Source organism: Mastigoproctus giganteus, chromosome 7 (genome assembly GCF_048544385.1).
Source record: "Mastigoproctus giganteus isolate SK-2022 chromosome 7, ASM4854438v1, whole genome shotgun sequence".
NCBI lineage: Eukaryota > Metazoa > Arthropoda > Arachnida > Uropygi > Thelyphonidae > Mastigoproctus > Mastigoproctus giganteus.
Window position 1 is genome coordinate 93,652,617 of NC_143581.1, and position 24,598 is coordinate 93,677,214.

The following is a 24,598-nucleotide window of genomic DNA, read 5'->3' on the forward strand; positions in this document are numbered from 1 at the left end:
TGTCTTTCTTTAGGTGCGGTCTCCATACTTGAACACAGTATTCCAAGTGTGGTCTAACAATAGCCTTATATAATGGGATTATGATGTCCTTATCTCTACAAGAAAATGTTCAATAAATCGTCGACAGGACACCATGGGCTTTCCTTGCAACCTGTCCACAATGCTCAGAGAACAAGTCTGACCGTATGGTAACATAGATTGGTTATTTGAAATAGCGGTTAGTTATTTAAATCTTTGTTAACAAAAATATGAGAAAAGTTCATAAACTGGCACAAAATACTGCATATCAGGAAAATTTAATAAACTGACAAAAAATATGTAATAAAGTAGACAAAAAAATATTCACTCTGAATCTTTGTCTAAAGAACATTTTTATTATCTAATTATTCTCACATATTATTGGCCACTGGTTTGCAAAGGCAAATTTTGGCCTGAGGACTTGAACAGAATTGTTTTAAATGCTGCGCATTCTTATATTTTAAATGGATCAACATACAGTCAGTCCTTTTAGTTCTTTAAAACAATTTTAGATACACCTGATATTTTTGATCTTACAACTCCTGAGTAATACGAACCAAAATAAGAGTTATAGTTGCAAAGTATCACTGGCCATTTCTTTGTGGATTGAGCAAATGCAGTGCTGATGGGATTCTCCCTCTTACTCAGACTATGAACATGAGGGGGCATAAATTCAAACTGAGGAAGGATGAGTGCAGAATAAATGTGTGGAAGTTTGCCTTCAGCAAATGGGTGATTGATTGCTGGAACAAGCTACCATCCATTGTTGTGGAAGTGGACAGTTTGAATAAAATCAAGAAAGAACTAGACAAACTATTGGAGGGGTGGGCAGGTGAACTTGCTACTATTAATACTAATACTAACGTTCAAGGTATGCTATAATCAATACTCCATATAGCAGGGCTGTCCTGTTTACATACCATTCATAGAACTTCATATCGGATTTTACAGTCACTCTGAAATCCTTTTCATGATCAACTATCTTGAGTTTGGTGCTACCTGATGGTATTACTGCTGCCCAGAAACAATGTTAAACTCTTTAACATTTTCCCATGTTAAACGTTGAGCCATTTCTCAGTGCATACAAATAATTTATCTAGGTCTTATTAAAGTAGCATACCCTGATTACTGTTAACATCCTGCCATTGTAATCCCCCCCTTGTGAATATAAAATAAAACCCTTTCCTTTGATGATAGTTATTTCTTTAAACAGATTTACTAATTAATACACTATCCTACTTAATAAGATGCTTGCCAGTTGTTAGAAGATTAAAAATCTTCAACTGAATTGAAGATTTTCAGTATCTCCTGAATCCTTAAAAATCATCAGATTGAGGATATGTTTTCACTTGTGTCATATTTAACATGCTAATATACACACCCTCGTTGAAAAAATATGACTTTTGTATTAAGACAGTCACAGACTGAAGAAATACAAATAAATATGAATAAATGCAAACAGATGCAAAGAAAACTGTGACATGGGGGTGATGATATATTGCCTTATTGAGAATAAAGACTGCATCAGATGGAAAGAGGTCTTAACATGAGTGCATGTTTAGCAGGAGCCACGATTCAAGAAACAAATGACATAATTGGTTTCTCAAAAAACATTGATCTCAAAGGTTTTTAATTAGTGGAAATCAAGAAGTTCTTCCACACCACAACACAAATGCATAAATGCAGCAGTAAAACAATACTTCAACAGCAAAGCCACCATACTCTAGGACTGTATGGAAAAATAGGATACCAGTGTGCAGCAAATAACGTCTGAATCAAGTCCAGAATTACCCACAGGAAATTGAAGAAATTGGGTACTAGCAGTCACCTGCCTATTCAGAAGCCACTTGTTTCATAGAAAAACAGAAAAATCCACTTTCAGTGGTGCTGAAAACATCATGATTGGACAGTGGAACAACGAAAGAGAGTCATGTTGCCTGGTTAATCACGATACACTGTTTTGCACAGATGGTAGGCAGAGAGTGTTGAGAGAACCTTAAGATGCGATGGACCCTGCTTGCTTTGTTAAGGCAGCCCAAGCATCTGGATGCAGTGTCATGGTATGGGGATCATTTTGTTGGCACGGTCTGAATCCGTTAATACCAGTGGAAGCTCGACTGTCATCTAGGGAGTACCTGAATTTTGTATCAGATCTACAGCACTCTGCAACGTTGCACTTATTTTGAAGATGATGACCATTTTATGGATGACAATACTACAGCGCATCATGCCAGAATTGTGCAAGAACATGACATGGATTTCCACCATCTTCCATCGCTCCCATATTCACCTGATCTCAATCCTATTGAGAATGTGTGGAATGTGCTGAAGAGAGAGAGCTATTCGGCAATGAAATATTTTCTTCAGCTTGGTGGAAGAATTTATTTTATTTTTGTTACACAGAGCATTAAAACTATGATAAATGAATTAGCTTTCAGCTGGGTGGCAGCCTTCATCAGATTAAAATACTTTGAATGGCAGTTGGAATAGAGATGCACTGCCAGGATGGTGCGTGAGGCACGTGGTTAATTGTTTGTTGATGTTTGTGGCTGTGACGTATGGTAGTGACGTGGCCAGCGTTTGTCTATGGACAGAATTACTGCTTCTGTGATGGGGTTAAGTTGACAACCACTGTTCCTGTTCAACGAGGTATCCGAGCATTTTATACTTAACGATTCCAACCAGGTGCGCCTTAGGTAATGGTGGGACTTGTCTACAACCACGACATCGCGGTGTGGGTCGATGTCGTGGTGGGTTGTCCAGACATGCTCGGCAATAGCTGAGTGTTCTACATCCGCCAAATGGATCGCCCTTTTATGTTCTGAGAGGCGTTTCTCGAGTCGACGTCCAGTCTCTCCAAAGTAGCAGCTCGTGCAGTCACGGCAAGAGATGCGATAGACCAAACCACTCTGTAGAAGGGTGGGGACAGGTGTTTTTATGTTGGAAAGGAGAGAACGCAGTTTCTTGTTACCTAAGGCGCACCTGGTTGGAATCGTTAAGTATAAAATGCTCGGATACCTCGTTGAACAGGAACAGTGGTTGTCAACTTAACCCCATCACAGAAGCAGTAATTCTGTCCATAGACAAACGCTGGCCACGTCACCACCATACGTCACAGCCACAAACATCAACAAACAATTAACCACGTGCCTCACGCACCATCCTGGCAGTGCATCTCTATTCCAACTGCCATTCAAAGTATTTTAATCTGATGAAGGCTGCCACCCAGCCGAAAGCTAATTCATTTATCATAGTTTTAATGCTCTGTGTAACAAAAATAAAATAAATTATGAATCCAGAGCACGCAGGCGTGTTTTATTATGTTGGTGGAAGAATGATTACAATTAGACCAAAATGCAGTAAAACACCTTATAGAACCATGCCATACCACACACTTGTTGTAATCATTTTTTCCAGCATCATTGTTGTGTGGGATATGCTGAAGAGAGAGCTATTCAGCAATGAAGTCCTGTTTCTTCAGCTTTGTTGCAATATTTTGCTGGAAGAATGATTACAATTAGACCAAAATGCACTAAAACACCTTGTAGAACCATGCCATGCCATACACTTGCTGTTATTTGAAATAAAGGCAGCCCAATTCAATGCTGAATAAAGGTTCATATTTTTCTGCCCAGTGTGGGTAGAAAGCAGTCATCCAGCAATATTGAGAAATTGTCCTGCTACTAGACAAGTGACAAACCCACAAATTCAATCAATATCTGGAATACTGAAGTCCTCCCACCAATAAAACATACTCCCATTCTCATGTTTATTTTCTCAGTACTTACATCACACTATATATATATATTATGTGACTATAGTTATTTATAGTTATATATTTATTTACTGGAATGATTGTCTGGCATCTATGTTCTCAGCAATTAAAAGCATAACCCCACCTCCCCATCTGTAGTGTCTATAATTCTTATATAACCTTAACCAATACCTATGTTCATCAATTTTATTAACTATACTCCTAGTATTGGTATGCAAACATGTGAGAATCTGTCTATTTATGTTCATTGGGAATCTAACATATGCCATGTAGTTGGCAATAATTTCTCTAGAAATTTTCCACTTTGATATTAAGTTAGTTTTAGCACGCTCTGCACAACTGTACAATTATTCACAATTACTTTCCCACAGTTCTTTTTAAAGTTTACAGCCAATTCATGCTGCATTAATATTACAAGACCCTCCAGTAGGTTCTGCACTTCCTCTACTGATTTGAAAGGCGGTATATGTTTCAACAGGACTGTTTGAAGCCCTGGAAAAATCTCATCTACCTCTGCTTTTAACTACCATGAAGGTAGCCTCCCCAAGCAAACAGTTTTGCAAAATGCCTGGCCGCCTCATATCCTTGCATCTCTTCTGTTCAAGCATATATTCCACCCTTATAAAAACATCCACTTCTGTTAATAAGTGCAGTTAATGCTTTATCAATTAACATATTAATGGATAAAGTTTCATCCTGTGGGTCCAACCAATAGTTGATTTACAAGGACTGGGACAAACTCCTTCCATCAATATCAACGTGCTCTTATTAAATCTTAATCCTGACTTTCTTAACATTAGCTCATAATTTTGAGCTAAGACTTCAGATTGTCTATGATTATGCTTAAGATATACCAGGTTCTATTCCATGTGAACTTAGTACACAAAATATATTTACAATTTCTCTGATAATTGAGTCATCAAGAATTACATCTCTTGGAACCAATGCCTCCTGAGTACTCTTAGATTCCAAGTCAAGCATTTTGCATTTTTGGCTGTGGTTCAGCTTCATGTTGTTTCTCTCTGAAGCCCAGAGAGATTCACTTTATTACGTGGCATGTGATGCAAGGAAGCAAGCGTATGAGCTTATGTAGCATTAGCAAAAAAAAAAAAAAAGAAAATTCACACAATCATTTCCTCTAAATGTTTGTCCAGTTCCTCCTTAAATATATTTAACCTATCAGCTTCCACAATGACAGATGGAAGTTTGTTCCAGAAATTAACCTCCCGCTGGCTAAAGGCAAATTTCCGCACATCTATTCTACAGCTATCTTTCCTCAATTTAATTTGTGCTTCTTAGGTTCGTAATCTGAACAAGATTACGAACCTAATTCTGATGGAAGAATCCCATCAGAATTCAGCGTGCTCAACCCATTCAAGGCCTTATACACCTCAATCAGATCACCTCGCAGGTGCCTAGTCTCCAGCTGCTGCAATTTGCAGAATTTAAGCCTCTCTTGGTAAGAGGATCCCTTCATTCCCCTCACCAATCTTGTTGCCCTTCTCTGTACACACTCAAACAAATTTACATCCTTCCTAAAATGAGGATTCCAGAACTGTACGCAGTACTCAAGGCATGGCCTGACCATTGCCTTATGGAGAGGGACAATCACCTTCTTTTCTCTACTAGCAAAATTCCTGTATATCATTGACAAAACCCCATAGCCTGCTCTGGCAGCCTGCCTGCTCAGAAAACTTCATATCTGACTGCACAATTACTCCCAGGTCTTTTTCATTTTCTACCACCCTAAGTGTAGTACCGCACAGTTGGTATGTTCCTCTGGGGTTACTTCTACCCATATGCAGTACTTTGCATTTGTCAATGTGAACTTCAGTTGCCACAACACTCACCCCATCTTCCAAAATTTTCTAGATTCTGTTGCAGTAGCACACTGCCATTACTGTCATTAATAACCCTGCCAACCTTTGTATCATCTGCAAACTTTGACACTAAGCCTGATATACCTTCATAAATATCATCGATAAATATACAAAACAACGGTGGATCCAACACCAAACCCTGTGGGACTCCACTAATAACATTAGTCCATGAAGAGCAGCGCCCACTGATTACCACCCTCTGTCTTCTCCCACTAAAACCATCCTTTTATCCATTGTAGCAACTTACCCTTAATACCATTCTGCTCCAATTTATACAGTAGTCTTCCATGTGCAACAGTGTCAAAAGCTTTCCTGAAATCCAAGTATATGATATCAAAATTATTTTTTGCATCAGTTCCATTGAAACCACATCATAATATCCAATTAAATTTGTCAGACAAGACTTTCCCTTAACAAACCCATGCTGTGTCTGAATCATTGCTGCAGTCTTGTCTAGGTGATCCTACAATGCATCTTTAACCAGTGACTCCATTTTTACTTGGAACAGAAGTTAAACTAACTGGTCTGTAATTACTCGTGTCACTCTTCAATCCCCCTTTGTGAATTCGGGATACATTTGCACATCTCCAGTCCGTGGGGACCTCCGCTGAGTGCAAGAATGCTCTCATAATTGTGGCTACGATTTTGCTTACTTCCTTTGCCGCCTCATTTAATATAACTGGATAGATCCTATCCACCCCCCAGGTGTCTTACGATTAACTTCAATAATTTCTCCTCCACTTTGCTCTCAGTTATTACAAAATCATTAAGCACCCTGCTACAATTTGATAACCTTCTGGCATTTTCAATCCTTAATAACTTCTCATGTGTGAATGTAGATGCAAAATACTCATTCAGTTTGTTTGCTATCTGAATGTTCTAAATACTAAAACTTCTCTCTGTTGCTGCAGGTTGGTGGTACAAATAGCATATTAACTTTTAATTTACCCAATTTGCAGTACATATTAATATTTAAAAAAATGATGCAAGGAAGCAAGCTTATATAGCATCAGCCACAAAAAGAAAAACCCTCTAAAAACCCATCAATTATCCTGCCAACCTTCGCATCATCTTGAGACTCATTAGACATTTAGACTGCTATGCCTTCATCAATATGGTTAAAAAAATATTGAAAACAACAACAATGGGCCTAACACTGTGTACACTAATAACGTTAGTACAAGAACAGCAGTTCCCCCTGATTCTCTCTCTCACCCTCCCTCTCCCTCTCTCTCTCTCTCCCCCTCCCTCTCTCCCCCTCCCTCTCTCTCTCTCTCTCTCTCCCCCTCCCTCCCAGTCAGAATCCCTTCATCCATAGCCATAACTTGCCCCTGATAACAACTGCTCCAATTTGCACAGCAGTCTTTCATATGGAACAGTATGGAAAACTTTTCTCTATCTAACTATGAGATGTCAAAATTATATTTTGCATCCAGTTCCTTTGTAACTTCATCATCTTTATAATCCAGACTGGCTAAACAAAATTAATGCATTCCTGTCTAGATTATTTTCCATGGAAGAGAAGTGAAGCTTACAGGTCTGTAAATACTCACTTCACCTTTTGATCGCATTTGGGGAGACATTTGCACATCTCCAATCCATATGGACCTCCACTGAATCCAAGGATCCTCTCATAATTATGGATAAAGGTTTGACTACCTCTTTTGATGCCTCTCTTAACATAGTGGAGAGATCAATCTGGCCCAGGTGCCTTTCTTACTTTTAGCTTCAAAATTTCTCTTCCACTTTCTTCTCAGTTATCACAAAATCTTTTAGCTCCCTGAAAGAATTGGATATACTTCTGGCATCGCCATCCCTAAAAAATTTCCTCATATGAATGTAGATGCAAAATATTCATTCAGGTTGTTAGCAACCCAAACCATTCATATCTAGCTGACCAACGTGATTGATTGTAGACGGTGGACGGACATCAGTAGTGACATCGCTGGAGTTTTGATTTCTACTTCCAATTTTAAAATGGATTTTTCACTTTCAAAGGTATCTGCTTATGGAGGTAAGCGAAATATTCAAGGTAAGAGTATTGACTGCTATAGTTCTAGTGTATTTTTGTGTTCTTGATAGTGTTTTTGTTCAGTGGAATTGCTACAGTGCTAGTGGTAGCGATTTCACTTTTGCAGTCACTGGATTGAGTGCACCTCAGGAACTCAAAAATATTGAGTATATCAAAGGAAAAATTACCTATACTAAGGTTAATTTAAATGTAGAATACAATTCTAATATTAAAATTTACGTATATTTGAGATTTGAGGTAGTTTTCTGTGTTTGTATAAAAACCAGAAATTTGCATTTCTTGGCTATAAAGCCAAGAAATGCAAATTTCTGAAAAAGATCAAAATCAGGAAGAATAAAAAAAATTCTGTACCAGGTACATAATGTGTCCTGCCACTAGCATATTTAACGTGTTTTACATTTACGAGTCATCGGCAGGCATTAAAAACATTTTAATTTTCAGATATTAATAAAATTCATGGATAATAATAATAATATAACAATGTTTTTATTTTATTAATGATAAAATAAAAATAATCGAATAATTACATATCATAAGTAAAGGTTGAAAAAAAAAAAAAGAGACAATTGTCTCGAAAGCTACAAAGTATTTATAATTAAAGATATTTTACTGGATTTATATGTTATCATTATTTCATAATTACATATCGGTTACTGAAAGTATTGGTCTGTGATGACTAAAGTAAGATATATAATTTTTACATTGAAGAGATTTTAGTTCAGGACTAAATACACCATTTATAGTTGTTCCATCATAGTATTTATCGAAAGAAATTATGACATGTCCAAGTTGAAGAATGTTTTCATAAATGTGCAGAACTCTTTTCCAGCCTCAGAGTTTAACTGTAAAGAAAAAAATTACATTCATTCTGAAAACACCAAGTGAATTGAAACCAGATGCGTGTTTGAATTAACGCATTTCTCAGTTTCCGAAAGTTTTTTGTATCTTAAAACCTTAATGTTTCTGTTTCTAAATTCCTTAGCTTTCCAATGATATCCTATATGTCCACATTATCCCATTTATTATGTGAGAAAATTTCCTTGATCACATGTTGATATTTTCCACCATCCTGGAAAAACTACTGCAATTTTCATAGGTTTGAAAGTTTTTCCTCTAGTATAGAGAGAAATTTCATTAAATTTGGCCCAATAGAAGATAAATTATTATTGCTATCATACAAGTATGTTTCCAACAAAACAAGTTACAATAATTCGCTTCTGGCGGAAGCTGAAGATGACGTCACTTCTGAAAAGCTTTTCGCGTGACGGTTTTTCATTACAAAATTTTTGGAATAACACCAGTAAAAACATTTTTAACATCAAAAATCACAAAAAATTGGTAATAATGACTTAGAAAAATAACATGAGAAAAACCAGACTCAGAAATTAGAATACTCGGGGAGAAAACTCCTAATAACAATGAACCAGACAGCTGTTCCCCTGGCTCCCTCAGTATTAAGAAGGCCAGGCAAGGGAAAAATCAAGGGGAATCTAAAGAGATCCCAGAAATGGAACCTAAAACTGAGGAAGAAATGAAAAGAGAGTATCTCACAAATTACTGATCTCATCAAACAGACTAAGGAAACAAGAGTCTACCTTGAGAAATATATGAAGAGCACGGCACTAAGTACTATAGGTTCTAATACCTCTCGTATTTGGGGTTCACATTTAAAAAAAAAAAAAAAAAAGCAAACCAATAGGATTACTTCTGCAATTAGGCTGCAGATAGTAAACTGTTGGTCACTATTTCAGCAGTGCCTAATTGAACAGAGAATCAAGTATTGAAAACAAAATTAGAGATTACTACTGAGAAGAACAACTACAAAACAATGAACACATTAACCTATGCCCAAGTTGCAAAGGTTAATGCTAAACAAAAAGGCTAAGCAAGTGCCTGCAAGACAAAACAAATACAACCAAAGAAAGTAATGTCATCATTCTTAAAGCAAGAAATGACTCTGCTCACAAAACCAGTGAGGCAGTAAAGGAAGCAGTAGAAACAAATTTGAGATCTCACATGAGAGAAATAAAGGTAAATACCATAAAAAAAAAATCAGGAATAATGGAGTCCTGATTGAAGTAGCAAGCAAAGAAGACCTAAAAAAAAAATAGTGAACCACCCTGAGGTGGAAAAATTGGGTTCACTAATTGAAATGTTTGATATACCACAAACAGTATCTGAAAAAGACTTAATGTTGGACATCTACTATAAAAACTTTAACAGCAAAATGACTAAAGGATTACTGCTAGACAACTCAAAGTATTTTTGGTATGTCACAGCTATTTTTCTACAATAACCTACTTTTCTCACCTTACACAAAGTTTAGCGACTATTTACTGCTACTTTGAAAGCTTATCATTTCTCTTCTATCCTGGGATGTACTACTTCATTTGTTTAATGCCAATATCCCAATATACCCTCTTAATTTTAATTTTGTCCGCCTTGCTGTCTCCTTTTTCCAACACATGGGGTCACTGTGACATACCATAAATACTCTGAGCTGCCCAGTAATCCTTTGATTTTATATCTCTGCAGTGGAGTGTCTCTCTCCCCACTGTCCATATAGCAATATGACTTCTGTTTGGTATTCCAAGAAGTTATTTTCTTTCCTTTCCTCCTTTACTGTCTCTTTTTTCTGCCTCTGTCGGGTCAGCAATGAAATATGCATTAGTATTACTCTTGTTACCTTACTTCCATACCACTTAATTCAAAATCAAATACGGCTTCACTGTTTCCACCATGTGTTACATATACTTCTTGCTGTCTTTTGTGTGGTTTCGACGGTTGACCCTTGATGAGGACGTTGAAACCATGGGATCGACAGCATTAAGTACTTCTTTTTATTTATTATTTTTATTTTTCATGTAACTTCCAGGTTTTTCGTATTTTCGCTTCCTGGTTTTGTTATCTCATTCCCATTGTCTTCTTCACTTTCTACCTACCTGCATAATTTTATATATATAAGCCATATAACTTAATAGAAAATGTAAGAAAAAAAGCATAAAGTCAGTATAAAATGAAAGAAAAAACTATAAAACCAGAATGACAGCAGTGTGTGTGTGTGTGAATGAAGACTGAGTGAAAGAACTGCCTGTCCACCCCCCCCAGGATTAATTGTGGGCGGAAGAACCGGTATGGTTCCATTCCTATCCTAGCAGACACCACGCCGTAGCTACTTAGCCAGCATGGTGTAGGATGAGACACTGGTCAGTTGGACTTATTAACCCCTGACCAGTGTGGAAAAACAGCAAACAGGCGCTCCAACGTAGAGATCCCTTTCCCTATGAACCTTCAATCTTACCACCTGAGTTGGTTGCTCTCTCATTCCCCCTCGCCCCTTCCCCCCAACCTTTTACTTGCTGAGTAACCTCACTACCATCTGTCAACTCCCACCCCAGAGCAGGATGGGGGTCCTGATATGGGATCCCCCCTTTCACTCAGGTGGGTGCCTTCACACTGCCTTTCCTTTATTTTCCTAGCATTTTTACCCCTTCTCACTTCCTATCTCCCCACTACCACTTTCTAACTTTCATCTTTTTTTTTTTTTTTTTTACTGGGCTCTCCCTGTCTGTAGCCTTGGCTACCACAGGTTTGCTCTGCCAGTGCTTTCATACTCCCTATTGCTCGGCCTTCCTCCTCGCAGCACTGGACAGTAAACTAGAGGTTTTTGTGTGAAAACACATGCCTTTAAGCTAAGAGGCTGGATGAACAACATAACCAACACAACCCCACGCTAACACTACACTAACCTACATAAATTTGGCCTTTACAGAGTTTCGTATTCATCACATTGCTTGATGCAGAATTGGAGGAAACCCCCAGAGCCACATTACAAATAACACTATACACTATGACCAGTATGATTCATTCCTTTCTTTCTAGTGTTAATATAAGTAAAGCCTTTGCTACTTTTTTTTTGCATTCTTTGCAAGACTCCATAAAATCTGCCTGTTTGCCTAACCATCTTTGCGACTTGACTGCAGAGTATATTGACTACAGTTTATATTTACTGTAGGTTTCTCTATCCCCCTGATAATTTATATACATATCCCACGTATTCTTCTTCTCTACTACTAGTCTCATCATTTTATCTGATGTCCATTTATATCTGAGCCTTGAGAAGTATCTCTCAATTGGTATAAAAAGCTGAAGAACTTCTCTGGTTACTTCCCTGAATGATTCCCATTTAGAATTTGCTGTTGCTTCCAATGAATAGAATCAAAAACCATCTAAGACCACTGTAGTCAACTTCATGAAAGCAAAATCGCTCTTTAACTTTGATATCTTTAAATAGGTCCCACATCAATATACTCTGTTCACTGCCACCTAATAGATCTTTTATCTGGATATTCCTATAATCAATGAAAAGTATTTCCTTCTCTCATTGCCTCTCTACAGTCCTCCAATAAATCTACAAAAGTTGCTACTGCATGTGACCAACCCACAAGTTCCACTCAATATTTGTAAAGTTAAAATCATCCATCATAAGACATTCTGATTTACTGGCTCACTCTGTTTGTCTTTATAGTTTGATAAACTCATCCCAGTTATTAGGCTTATAACGCACTTCTTTTTTCATGTTTGTTTTCCCAGTGTTCACGTCACACCAAACAAACTCGACATTGCATCCCTCTGTTCATCCTGTCTGTTCTTTCTGTCCACACCGTACTCACCACATTTTATTCTTTCATTCTGCATTCCATATGTTTGAGTGTCACGATATCTTTCAGTTAATCAAATTTGTTTACTATATTCCGAGCTTTAGTGTCATACATGTACATATACCTGTTTCTGCACTTAATTACTCTAACACAGCCCATGTATTTGCTTGTCCCATAATGATACTCAGGAGTGCCTGAAATCCCCGACACCTTGCTTTCCAGGCTTTTGCACGTCCCAGTAATCCACTTTCACTCTGCCTGTTAATGTCAGCATACATTTCTATACATGTTTCCTATGTTATGTCTACATTTCTAAAATTCTGTGCTTTATTCCAATATCTTGATCAGATTTAAATATAAAGTATACTATTTCATGTAATGTAACATTCGTTGCTCCTAATTTCTCACCCATAACAATATTAAACATATGCCTGTTAAAAAATCTGTTTTAAAGTTTTTTAACAGAAATTCTTCAGAAATAGATTGCAGTATCTTGTATATACATTACAGACAAACGAATAACAAAATCCACTATTTTGATCTTAAGAAACAAAAATCATCTGAAACATGAATGAAGTAATGCGGTAGTGTTCTTATACTGTTTCATTCAAGTTATAGATACTATACATTTGTTTTATATAAGTATAAAATGAAGCTAACTAAAATCCTTTGCTATGCTAAATATACATAACTGCACTTCCCCATAGTATCTAAATAATGAAGGGGAGTCATATCCTTCATTCTAAAGTGAGCTTATTTACTCTGGTGGAAATTCTTCATGCTTTCCAAAGTCACATATTTCTTACCATCAGGTCCATAAAAATTTTAAAATTAAAAATCATCAAAAATAGAGGAACTTTATTATTTATATTCTAGTACAGTGTCACCAATCACAGTAGTTTTCTTTGTGATCCAGATTAGAAAAGAATGCAATTTATTAAGGTCTGGATTCCTTTTTGGCATAATATTAATAAATCATCAATGTACAAATTTTTATTTCCTTTTATTACAGAACACTTATATATTACAAAAACACAAAGAAAGGTGTATATTTAGTATAACATATAATCATCTTTTTAAAATTTTGCATGTCAAATTAATGTAATTACAAAAATGCAAAAGCTAAAATAATTACCTACTACTTGTTGGCACCTGCTATAAAAAATTCATCATTGTGATTTGATCATTTCAGTTGGCTTTGTGAAAATTAAATAGTACAGTTATTTGCATTTCTTTGAAGTGTCATTGAATTTCTTAGATATGCAATCTACATCACATGTATCAGATGATTGTGAGAATGAGCAAATCTTTGTTTTTAATTGATATTACAGTACTATACAATAATTGCAGTTTTTTTTAATAAAGTAAGATTAAATTTTACTTGTTTCAATTGTCCTATACAACCTTTCAACAATTGTCCTTTCGTCATTAGTTACAATATGTAGTTGGATCACATGAGATATATGCAAAATTTTAGTTTTCCTATTATTATCTACTGATAACCTATTGTTATCTACTGAGAATAAAAAAAAAAGGTTTTACTGTTTTTTCAATCTTAACAAATGAAGTTTTCTTCTTACTATTCACATAAACAAGGAGATAAAAGGTTTAGACACCTCTCCTGCTCTCTCCAGAATGTGTGGGGAGGGGACATATGCAAAGAAATTTAATATACAAACAACAGTGATATGTTAAAACAATAATAATAATTAATAATTATAATAATTGAATATTATGAATGATTGAAAATGTAAATACCTGAAATTGACTTCAGTGTTTCAACAGATGGCAAAACAGAAGGTGTTCTGGTTTGAAGAAAAAATATAACCAAAAAAATGAAAGCATAGCTAGTAAGCATATGACCTGGAGCAACTAATTTATGATGCTTAGCCCAATAAAGAAGTGTCATTATAAGAGGACGTACTCGCTGATCAAACTTCCCATACAATTTCAACAGCTTCGTATTGTAGAGTGCAAGGCTGAAATTTAAATATTTCTTGTAAAACACATCATGAAGATTAAACCTGGTCATAAACACAATCATAAATATAATCATAATCACATTCATAAACCTGGTCATAAATTTATGATGCTTCACCCAATAAAGAAGTGTCATTGCAGGAGAACGTACTCATTGATCAAACTTCCTATACAACGTCAACAGTTTTGTATTGTAAAGTGCATGGGTAAAATTTAAATAATCCTTGTAAGGTACATCAGGAAGATTAAAGCAGGTCATAACACAATAACAATGATCAAAAAATTTCAACTTTTTTTTTTCACATTTATTAAATCATGTGTTTCTAACAGTTGCTTGTGCTGCTGTGAATATATGTGTGTATATATAGGGTGTCTCAAAAATATTGGTACAAACGTTTAGGGGAGGTAGGTAACATCTAAAGGAATGTGAATCGCATAGGAACCCATAACCGGAAACGTCACAGGAAAGTAGTAGCAGAGGCACAAGAAGCAGAAATGACACAAGACAGTAATTAGTGACAAACATTTATTTGACATAATATTAACAATGGAGTACAAGATGGATGCATTTTATGATGTTACAACAGATGCTCAAAGGTTCTACAATGAGATGCGATGCATGCATGACACCGATGCAGCATGGATTGGCGGACACGATCGAACACACCTGGAGTTTCTTTAACAGTAGCAGCAGTGCAGTTTCACCAAGAGATCCATTTCCGTCTCCACAGGTGATTCATACACGATAGATTTGAGGGCCCCCCCACACAGAAAGAAATCAAAGCTTGATAAATCAGGTGAGCGTAGGGACCAGGCAACAGGTTCACCACGGCCAATCCAGCGACGCCCAAAACGCCTCTTCAAATGGTCACGAACACACCTTCCATAATGGGCAATCACCCCGTCATGTTGAAACCAAATGTTGCATCTCACATTTGCTGGAACATCGTCAAGTAACCCTGGTAGAACTTGTTCAAGAAAGATCAGATATTTAGCAGAGTTCATGTGGGACGGTAACATGTATGGGCCGACTAAGCAGTCACCGACCATACCTGCGCACACATTTATTGCGAAGCGATGTTGTGCCGCATGGGGGTGCACACCGTGTGGGTTGTCGTGAGCCCACACACGAGCATTGTGCTGATTGAATAAGCCTTCCTGAGTGAAATAAGCCTCATCTGTGAACAAAACATAGGCTGGAAAATTCAAGTCATGATTAGCATTAGCATCATGATTTAGCATTAGCATCAGTAGAGGCACACGATGCAAGAAAGCAAGCTTATACAGTATCAGCCAAAAAAAAAAAAAAACCACTCCCACCCAACCCCTCTGCCCACTCGAAACACCCGTCCAGCCGAGCCCCAAATTCATTCAGGCTACCCACCCCCACAACAAGGGATGGAAGCCCGCTCCACCAACCAACCACCCAACGGCCAAAGGCAAACTTCCCACATCTGTCTTTCCTCAATCTGACCCCACACCATCTCAGGTGACCACTCCAAGCAAGAGAAAGAATCCCACCAGCACTGAGCACGCTCAAACCACTCAAGGCCCCACACACCTCAATCAGACCACCCCGCAAGCGCCCAGTCCCCAGACACTGCAATTTGCAAAACCAAATCTCCCCCTTGCAAGAGCACCCCTCTGCTCCACCCACCAATCCCGCCCCCACCCCAACAGCCCCACATCCCCCCAAAACGAGGCCCCCAAAGCTGCACACAGCACTCAAGGTGCGGCCCGACCACTGCCCCACATAAGGGGACAATCCCTACCAGAAAAACTCCTGCACATCACCGACAAGACACCACGAGCCACTCCCGCAGACCGTCCACACCGGTCAGAAAACCCCACATCTGCCCGCACAACCACCCCCAGCCCCTGCCAGTGCAGCACCACAGAGCCGACACGCCACTCCGGGGCCGCTGCCCTCAACACCCGTCAATGCCAACCCCCCCAGACCCCGCCGCAGCAGCAGCGCACCATCACCAGTGCCCCCAACAACCCCCACACCGCCCGCAAACCTGGACACCAAGCCCAATATACCATCATCAATACCATCCACAAACAGAAAACAACAACGGACCCAACACAGAACCCTGAGGGACTCCACGAACACCAGCCCACAACGAGCAGCGCCCACCAACCACCACTCCCCCCCACATAACCACCCCACTCATCCACAGCAGCTTGCCTCCAATGTCACACTGCTCCAATTTGTTCAGCAGTTTTCCATGTGCAACAGTATCAAAAGCCTTTCTAAGATCCAAATAAAGTTATTCCTTGCATCCAGTTCCTTTGTGACCACATCATAGTATCCAATCAAATTGGTCAGACAAGACTTCCCCTTAACAAAACCATGCTGTGTCCGAGCTATAACTGAAGTCTTGTCTAGATGATCCTGCAGTGCTTCTTTAACCAGTGCCTCCATTAATTTTCCTGAAACAGAAGTTAAACTAAGAGGTCTATTATTACTTGTGTTGCACTTTGATCCTTCTTTGTGAATTGGAGTCACATTTGCAGATTTCCAGTACATTGGTATCTCTTGAGTCCAAAGAAGCTCTCATAATTATGGCTAACAGCTTCCTTACTTCCCCCCCCCCTGCCTCCTCCAATACAACTGGACAGATCCCATCCACCCCAGGCACCCCTATGCCCATCCACCCCAGGCACCCCCTATGCCCATCCCCAACAACCCCCTCCACCCCCCTCTCAGCCACCACAAAATCATCCAGCTCACTGCCAGAATCCAATTCACCTCCCTGAACAACTCCTCATGCGTGAATGTAGATGCAAAACACTCATTCAGTCCATCAGCGACCCAAGCAGGACAATCAACAGCCGAACCACCAACATCCACAGACCAATCTGACCCATCCCCCCTCCAGAGCCCACACTGGCAAAGAACCCCCCCCCCGCCAAAGAACCCCACAATCCGCCCTTGCCCGCCCAATATCCCCCGTGACCTGGCCACAGACCAGTCCACATCTATCACAGGCCTCCATGTCACCCATCAATTCACATGCACCCCATGCACCGCTCCCCCCCACCCCACCCCACCAGACATCCACCACCTCTACATCTTTTCTAAAATGAGGCCTCCAGACCTGTACATAGTACTCTAGGTGTGGCCTGACCACTACCTTGTACAGCAGGCTCCCATTATAATGAAGTTTGCTTTTCACTGATTCGCTATAATGCTGTTCTTATATTATAACCCATATGACTATAACGCTGTCACAGATCACTATAACGCTCTTTTACAGATTGCATCTTTGGCATATTTAATGAAATCGTTTCATTTGATGGAGTCAAAAATAGCTTGAAATTCCCTTGAGTAATTTTCACACGTGCAGTGAAATTTTCTCACACGCTAAATTAATTGTAGTACAGTGACTTATTATGTAGTTCTGAGATCACCATTTTAAGTGTATTGCTTGTAATATTTGCATTATATGCATTTATCTGAAGTCTAGTCATCACTCAGTACAGTATTAGACATCGTGCGTAACGGACAGTTTACTCGAACATTGTATCTTAATTAATGCAACTAATGCAGTTACATTTTCGAAGAGTTAATAATGGCCGATAAGAATGAAAAAGCAACAATGTCTGGGCACAGTACGAAGACCATAAATGTAAGAAAAAGACTGAATTTGAAAATTAAATTAGATGTTTTGAAGCGAATCGATTCCAGTCAACGACAAGCGGATGTGTGCCATAATTTAGGACGCAAGTTTAACTGTAAGAACAGTTATAAAAAAAATAAAGAATTAATTTTAGCAGCGGGAAAGATAGCTGTTCCACTGCAAGCAACTAGGGCTAGGCTGACTATTAGGTTTTAAATGGAAAGACTTTAACTAATTTTATTGAAGATTTTAATTTTATTGAATATCCAATGCAGAATTCAGTTAAGTTAAATATTATAAAAGAGAGATTAGCCAACATGATGATCTGAAGAAAACTCACCTAAAAAAAAAAAAAAATGTGGAAACATTTAAAACTGGTAAGGGCTGGTTGGATAGATTTAAAATCCAGGGAGAAGCCGCAAGTGCAGACGAAGGAGCCGAAACTTTCAAAAAAGAACTTGTTAAAATTATTGAAGAGGGGAAGAGGGGTATTATGGTTATACTTCTCAACAAGTTTTTAACATAGATGAAGCAGGACTTTTGTGGAAATGAATGCCTAAAAGAAGTTTCATACTGAAAGAAAAAAAAAAAACATGCCAGGTTTCAAAGCGGAGAAGGATCGGTTGACTTTATTGTTGGGTGGTAACGCTGCAGGGGATTTAAAATGAATACCCCTTTTAGTTTATTTGGAAGAGGGCCAAAGTTAAACCCAAAATCGACACATTTTTCATGATTAAATTCATCAATTAAATTAAATCAATTTAGATCAATTAAATTCATGATTTCAATTGGAATTTTAAATTTAATTTTGATACGTAAGTAGTTACCACATAATTATATACGTATGTAATGCAGAATATTTTATATGTATAAATATCTGAATATTAAATATTTTGACCGATATTTGTGCATCTTTTCACTACCATTTATTATTGATTAGGAAATATCCTATGGCACCAACCGCAACTTACAAATACATGTTACCTTACGGGAATGCGGCGCTCGCTTAGCTCGGATTCACTTAGCACTGTTTTTCTGGAAGGAAATTATCAATGTTAAGTGGGAGTTACCTGTATAATGGGATAATCACCTCCCTGTCCTTGTTAGCAAAATACCTATATATCATTGAGAAGACTCCATTGACTTGCCCAGGCAGCCAATCTGGACTGTTCAGCTCTTCTTTGTACTCGTTGCACAATTACCCCCAGATCTTTTTCACTTTCCACTTTCCTGAGTATAGTAACACACAGTTGGTACATTTCTCTTCGGTTATTGCTACCCACAGGCAGTACTTTGCATTTGTCAATGTTAAACTTCGGTTGTCACTTCTCAGCCCATTTGCTCAACTTATCTAGATCCAGTTGGAGTAGCATACTGTCTTTACTGTCATTAACAACCCTGCCAAACTTTGTATCATCTGCAAACTGGGACATTAAACCTGATATATACCTTCATCAGTATTGATAAATATCATCATCATCAGCCATTTTCAATCCACTGCAGGATGAAGGCCTCTCCATTAACTTTCCAGTTCCTTCTGTTTTGTGCAATGGTCATCCATTTACTACCCACAAACTCATGAATTTCACTATCCATCTCTGCCGTTGTCTTCCAGGTTTTCTTCTAGCTCCTCTTGAGTACCATTCTGTTATTTTCTTAGTTCATCTGTCATCATGTCTTCGAGCTATGGGCCCTGCCGAAGACCATTTTTGTTCTTTAGTTTTGATAAGAATGTCCTTTACTTGAGTTTGCTGCCTAATCCACGTATTTCTCTTCTTATCTAACAGTCTGATATAATTCATTCCATTCTTCACTGTGTAGTTCTCAGCTTCTCTTCCATTCTTTTGGTGAGTGCCCAAGTTTCACTTCCATAAGTCATGGTGGGGAGTATATATTGGTTCATTATTTTACATTTCAGACAAACTGAGATATTGCTCTTCAGTATGTGACTATATTTCCTGAAAGCTATCCATCCAAAATTTATTCTTCTCTTGACTTCCAGACATTTATCATTATTACAGGTAATAACTTGTCCCAGATAAGTATATGACTCCACCTTTTCAATTACTGCTCCTTCAATCATTATGTCCCTTTCTGTGGCATACTTGTTCATCATTACTTTTGTTTTAGCCATATTCATCTTTAGTCCAAAATCTTTACTAACTGTGCATAACTGATTAAGATTTTCCTCTAATTCTTTGGGATCGTGACTTATGACCACAATATCATCTGCAAATCATAAATAGTTTAGGTGTGTCCATAGCCAGGTGGGCAGGAGCAGCAGTGTGTAGCACATGCTTCTTGATTAGACCGGGGTTTGAGCCGCCCGTGACCACCAAATACGGAGGATGCGGAAAGGTCAGGGAATGACCACTGCATATCCCCGGAGCAATATGGCCTTAGTTGCTAATGCTCCTAAAAACCAAATAACAAACAAACACAACGAGTAAATAGTTTAGGTACTCTTCATTCACACTGACTCCTTGCTGCGATCAGTCTAATCTTCTGAAAGCTTCCTCAAGGGCAGCAGTAAACAGCTTTGGAGATATTGTGTCTCCTTGTCGAACTCCTTTCTCGATTTTAAAATTCCTACTGTCTAATAAAGGAGGTAGCATTCTCATATATTTTCTTCAAAATCATAATATATGGGGTATCTATGCCTTATCTTTCCAGTGTCCGAAACATTGCCTTATGCTGTATGGAGTCAAATGCCTTTTCATAATCCACAAATGCCAAGCATAATGGTGTTTTTTATTCATTTGCTTTCTCCATTAGCCGTAATATTACATGAAGGTGGTCCATATTTGAGAATCCTGTCCTAAAGGAGGTAAACAAATCCTTAGCCATAATTATGAGAGCTTCCTTGGACTCAGGGGAGGTACCCATAGACTCAAGACGTGCAAATGTGACCCTAATTCACAAAGCAGGATCAAAGGCTGACACGAGTAGTTATAGACCTGTGAGTTTAATTTCTGTTCCAGGAAAATTAATGGAGGCACTGGTTAAAGAAGCACTGCAGGATCATCTAGACAAGACTTCAGTTATAGCTCGAACACAGCATGGTTTTGTTAAGAGAAAGTCTTGCTTGACCAATTTGATTGAATACTATGATGCAGTCCCAAAAGAACTAGATGCAGGGAATAACTTTGATATTATATATTTGTATCTCAGAAAGGCTTTTGATACTCTTGCACATGGAAGACTGCTGCACAAATTGGAGCAGTGTGGCATTGGAGGCAAATTGCTGCTATGGATAAAGACAGAGAGTGGTAATAAATGGACACTGCTCATCGTGGACTAATGTTATCAGTGGGGTCCCTCAGGGTTCGGTGTTGGGTCCATTATTGTTTTCTGTATTTATAAATGATATTGATGATGGTATATCAAGCTTAATTGGCGGGATTCGAACCCACGACCTTTGGGTTGCCAGGCAGGCACTTTGCCCACCCATCTAGTCCAGTCGGCAAATGATCTTGTGGTCTGATGAGGCACATTTCACTCTTCATGGGGCTGTAAATGCACAAAACTGCCGAATATGGGGAACTTCTCGTCCATCCGCTGTGCATGAAAGACCACTACAAAGTCACACGTCACAGTATGGTGTGGATTCATAGCAGAGTTTATAATCGGACCATTTTTCTTTGAAGAGTCTACACCTCATAGCCCCATATGGTGTATGGTACTGCACTCTTTTAAGAGATCACATTATTCCCACTCTGCAAGAAAGGCAATGCTTGGAGACTTTAGTGTTCATGCAAGATGGTGCCTCTCCCCGTGTTGGTCGACAAATGAAGGAACTGCTCCGTTCAACATTCGGAAATTATCCCATCATTTCTAGAGACTTTCCGCAGTTCTAGCCAGCCCGATCATCAGATCACAATCCCTGTGATTCCTGGCTATGGGGATACCTGAAAGACAGAGTTTACCATGGCAGCATACAGACACTTATCGATTTGAAAGCAAGCATTAAACAGCACGTAGCCAATATCCCCAATGAGATGCTACATGAAACTGTGTTGCACGCAGTCCTCCATTTTCAGAATGTCATCTCAAGTGAAGGAAAGCACAGAACAATATCTGTAAATTAATAAGTTCTGATATTAAAATCTAATTAAGTATTCCATCTCATGCTTGCAGTGCAATTTCTACCCTGGTGGTGAAAATTTTAACTATATTTTTTTCTTCTACAAATCGCTTCCCCATACCCATCGATTTTCACAGCATTATCTCTAACTCTTTTGACACTAGGGGAAACTTATTTTATAACCGCCCAGTATTTCACAGTACTACCTACAAGAAACAAAAAAAGCAGTATTGTTGCAGATAATACTCTGAAGGAAAGATGATAAAAGCTGATGTTTATTTAGAGGTGATATAAAAAAGTACACAAAGAAAATGACAGACCTATCTGAATTCCAAAGATGTCAAACATTTAGTAGGAGCACTAATGATTAAAACTGCAGGAGTTTTTTTTTTTTTTTTATGTATCTGAAGCAAATGTATTGAAAATAACATCTGCATTCACAGTATATAAAAAAACAAAATCTGATAAGGGCATACTGTGACAGAAAATCGAAGCTGACTGAAAGAGACTGCCAGACACTGAAAGTGGCTGTAGCCTGAAAACAAAATTATTGCCTCAAAAATAACTGCAGAACATGTAAGTCTCAGCAATTCAGTTGCCAAGTCAGTTGTTACTAATAGCAATGCTAGAAAGAGGATGGTTTCTTCCAACTGTCAAACATGGTGGCAGATCATCAATGGTTTGGGTAGCAATATCTTGGTATTCTTTAGGTCCTATCATCACCTGAATGGGGAAAATTACTGCCACTAATTACCTTAATATTATGAGTGACAAAAGTTCATCCCACAATGCAAACACTGTTTCCCACAAATGATGCTAAGTTTCAAGAAAATAATGCTCTAAATACAAACAGCCAGGTGTGTCCAATTTTGTCTTGAGGAGCATGAAACTGAGCCTAAGCATCTCTCGTGGCATTCACAATCACCATACTGAAACATTATTGAACCGCTGTATGCATATTTGCAGAAAAGAGTAAGATTTGATTTGATTTTTTGTGGTGCAAAAACAACAAGGTCATAGTGCACCATGAAAATGTTAAAATTCAAAAAAGATGAGTCTGGTAACCTCTAAAAAGGTTATCTCATCAAAAGTGCATACAGTCAATCCTCGTATAGCACAATAGTTGTGTTCCTAGAAACCCCCGTGCAATATAAACAACAGGCCCTATGGGAAAAATAGGGTTGGTGCCGACCACCCAAGATTGAACACACATTTGTAACCAAAACATTACCAAACACAATAAATAATCGTAATAAAATATGCAAGTATTTTATTACAACTATTACGTAATAAAATATTGCTAATTCTTTTGCTTCTATCGTAAGCAAACTTGTTTTTTGTTTGATTTTCTATCCAAACAGATGACAGCCATTCCATCTCTTCCAATTCTTTGTGTCTTAATCTAATGGATTTTAATTGCATCTTGAGTTGTTCCTGCTATAAAAGTTGTTTTATTTTCTCTACATTCTTTGTAATTCTTGGCGTTGCCTCATTTAGGCCTGTAGCACGTGCAATATCACATGGTCTTTCAATTCGCTCAAAGCGTTTCACAATTTCAAATTTTTTCTCTATCGACAGAGGTGGACTGGCCATAAGCCTTACCAAGGAAACCACGGTGGGTCGGAGGCCGGTGTGATTTTGGCCATAAACGCTAGCATGAGGCCACTACAAATTTTCCCGTGTAAGAATTTTTGACCCAGTCCGCCTCTGTTTATCAATATTGCTTTTCTTTTTCTCTCTGAATCTGTAGCATCTTCACCAGGATGCTTCCTTTTCACACCTTTTAAGTATTTTACTCATTTTTAGGGAATAAAGCACAATTACAAAATGAGGAGGCACACTTGATACACATAAACAAAACTGTGCGCTTGTAGCAACTGAATAAACAACACCATAAAGGCAAAGACAACTCTACCTCACTAGCTCACATTTTACTAAAGCACATTTCTGGGGGTTACTACCATAAAACAATAAAAACAGTTTCCAGTTGCGTTCCTCTAGTGGAATCTGTTATAAACTGGTAGTAAACTCGATCTAATTGCATTTGCGAAATACCGATAGCTGGAATTTTACGTTATTATGGTGAAATGAGTTTCCCCTTCACTGATATAAAAAACATAAATACATTTTCAGAATCTTCTCTTCATTCCTATCGTGTTGCGTTCAGTTGGGGTGATTCCGGTCCGACTGCCATTTCTTGTAAATACAAAGGCGAATCGTGCATAAGCGAATTCGATTCGTGTTATATACGATATCGTTCCCCTATTTATAATTTGTGTATGATCGAATTCATGTAGTGTAAACACGTGTTATACGAGGACTGACTGTATATATAAATACCTGTCAATAAACAAAAATTAGTATAAGAGTAAAAATAAATTGTATATTTCATATGAGTGTATACATATTAATCGATTTTAAAAATTTTAAATCTGCTAACACATTGTCATTGTCATTTAAAATCTGACTGAGTGTATAGGGCTGGCTCAGTGAGATCAGTAAAACAAGCATTTCTAAAATGGGTACAATCACATAAATATGT

At 38.1% G+C, this 24,598-nt stretch overlaps 1 protein-coding gene across 1 annotated transcript in view; it reads right to left on the minus strand.

The window, feature by feature from the left end:
* LOC150083082 (speckle targeted PIP5K1A-regulated poly(A) polymerase-like) overlaps positions 1–24,598 on the minus strand; it is a 209,143-nt gene that overhangs the window by 54,649 nt on the left and 129,896 nt on the right. The window contains exon 6 of the mRNA XM_090378385.1: positions 14,125–14,345. Within this exon, the coding sequence (XP_090234511.1) occupies positions 14,125–14,345 (221 nt within the window). The remainder of the gene's footprint in view (positions 1–14,124; positions 14,346–24,598) is intronic.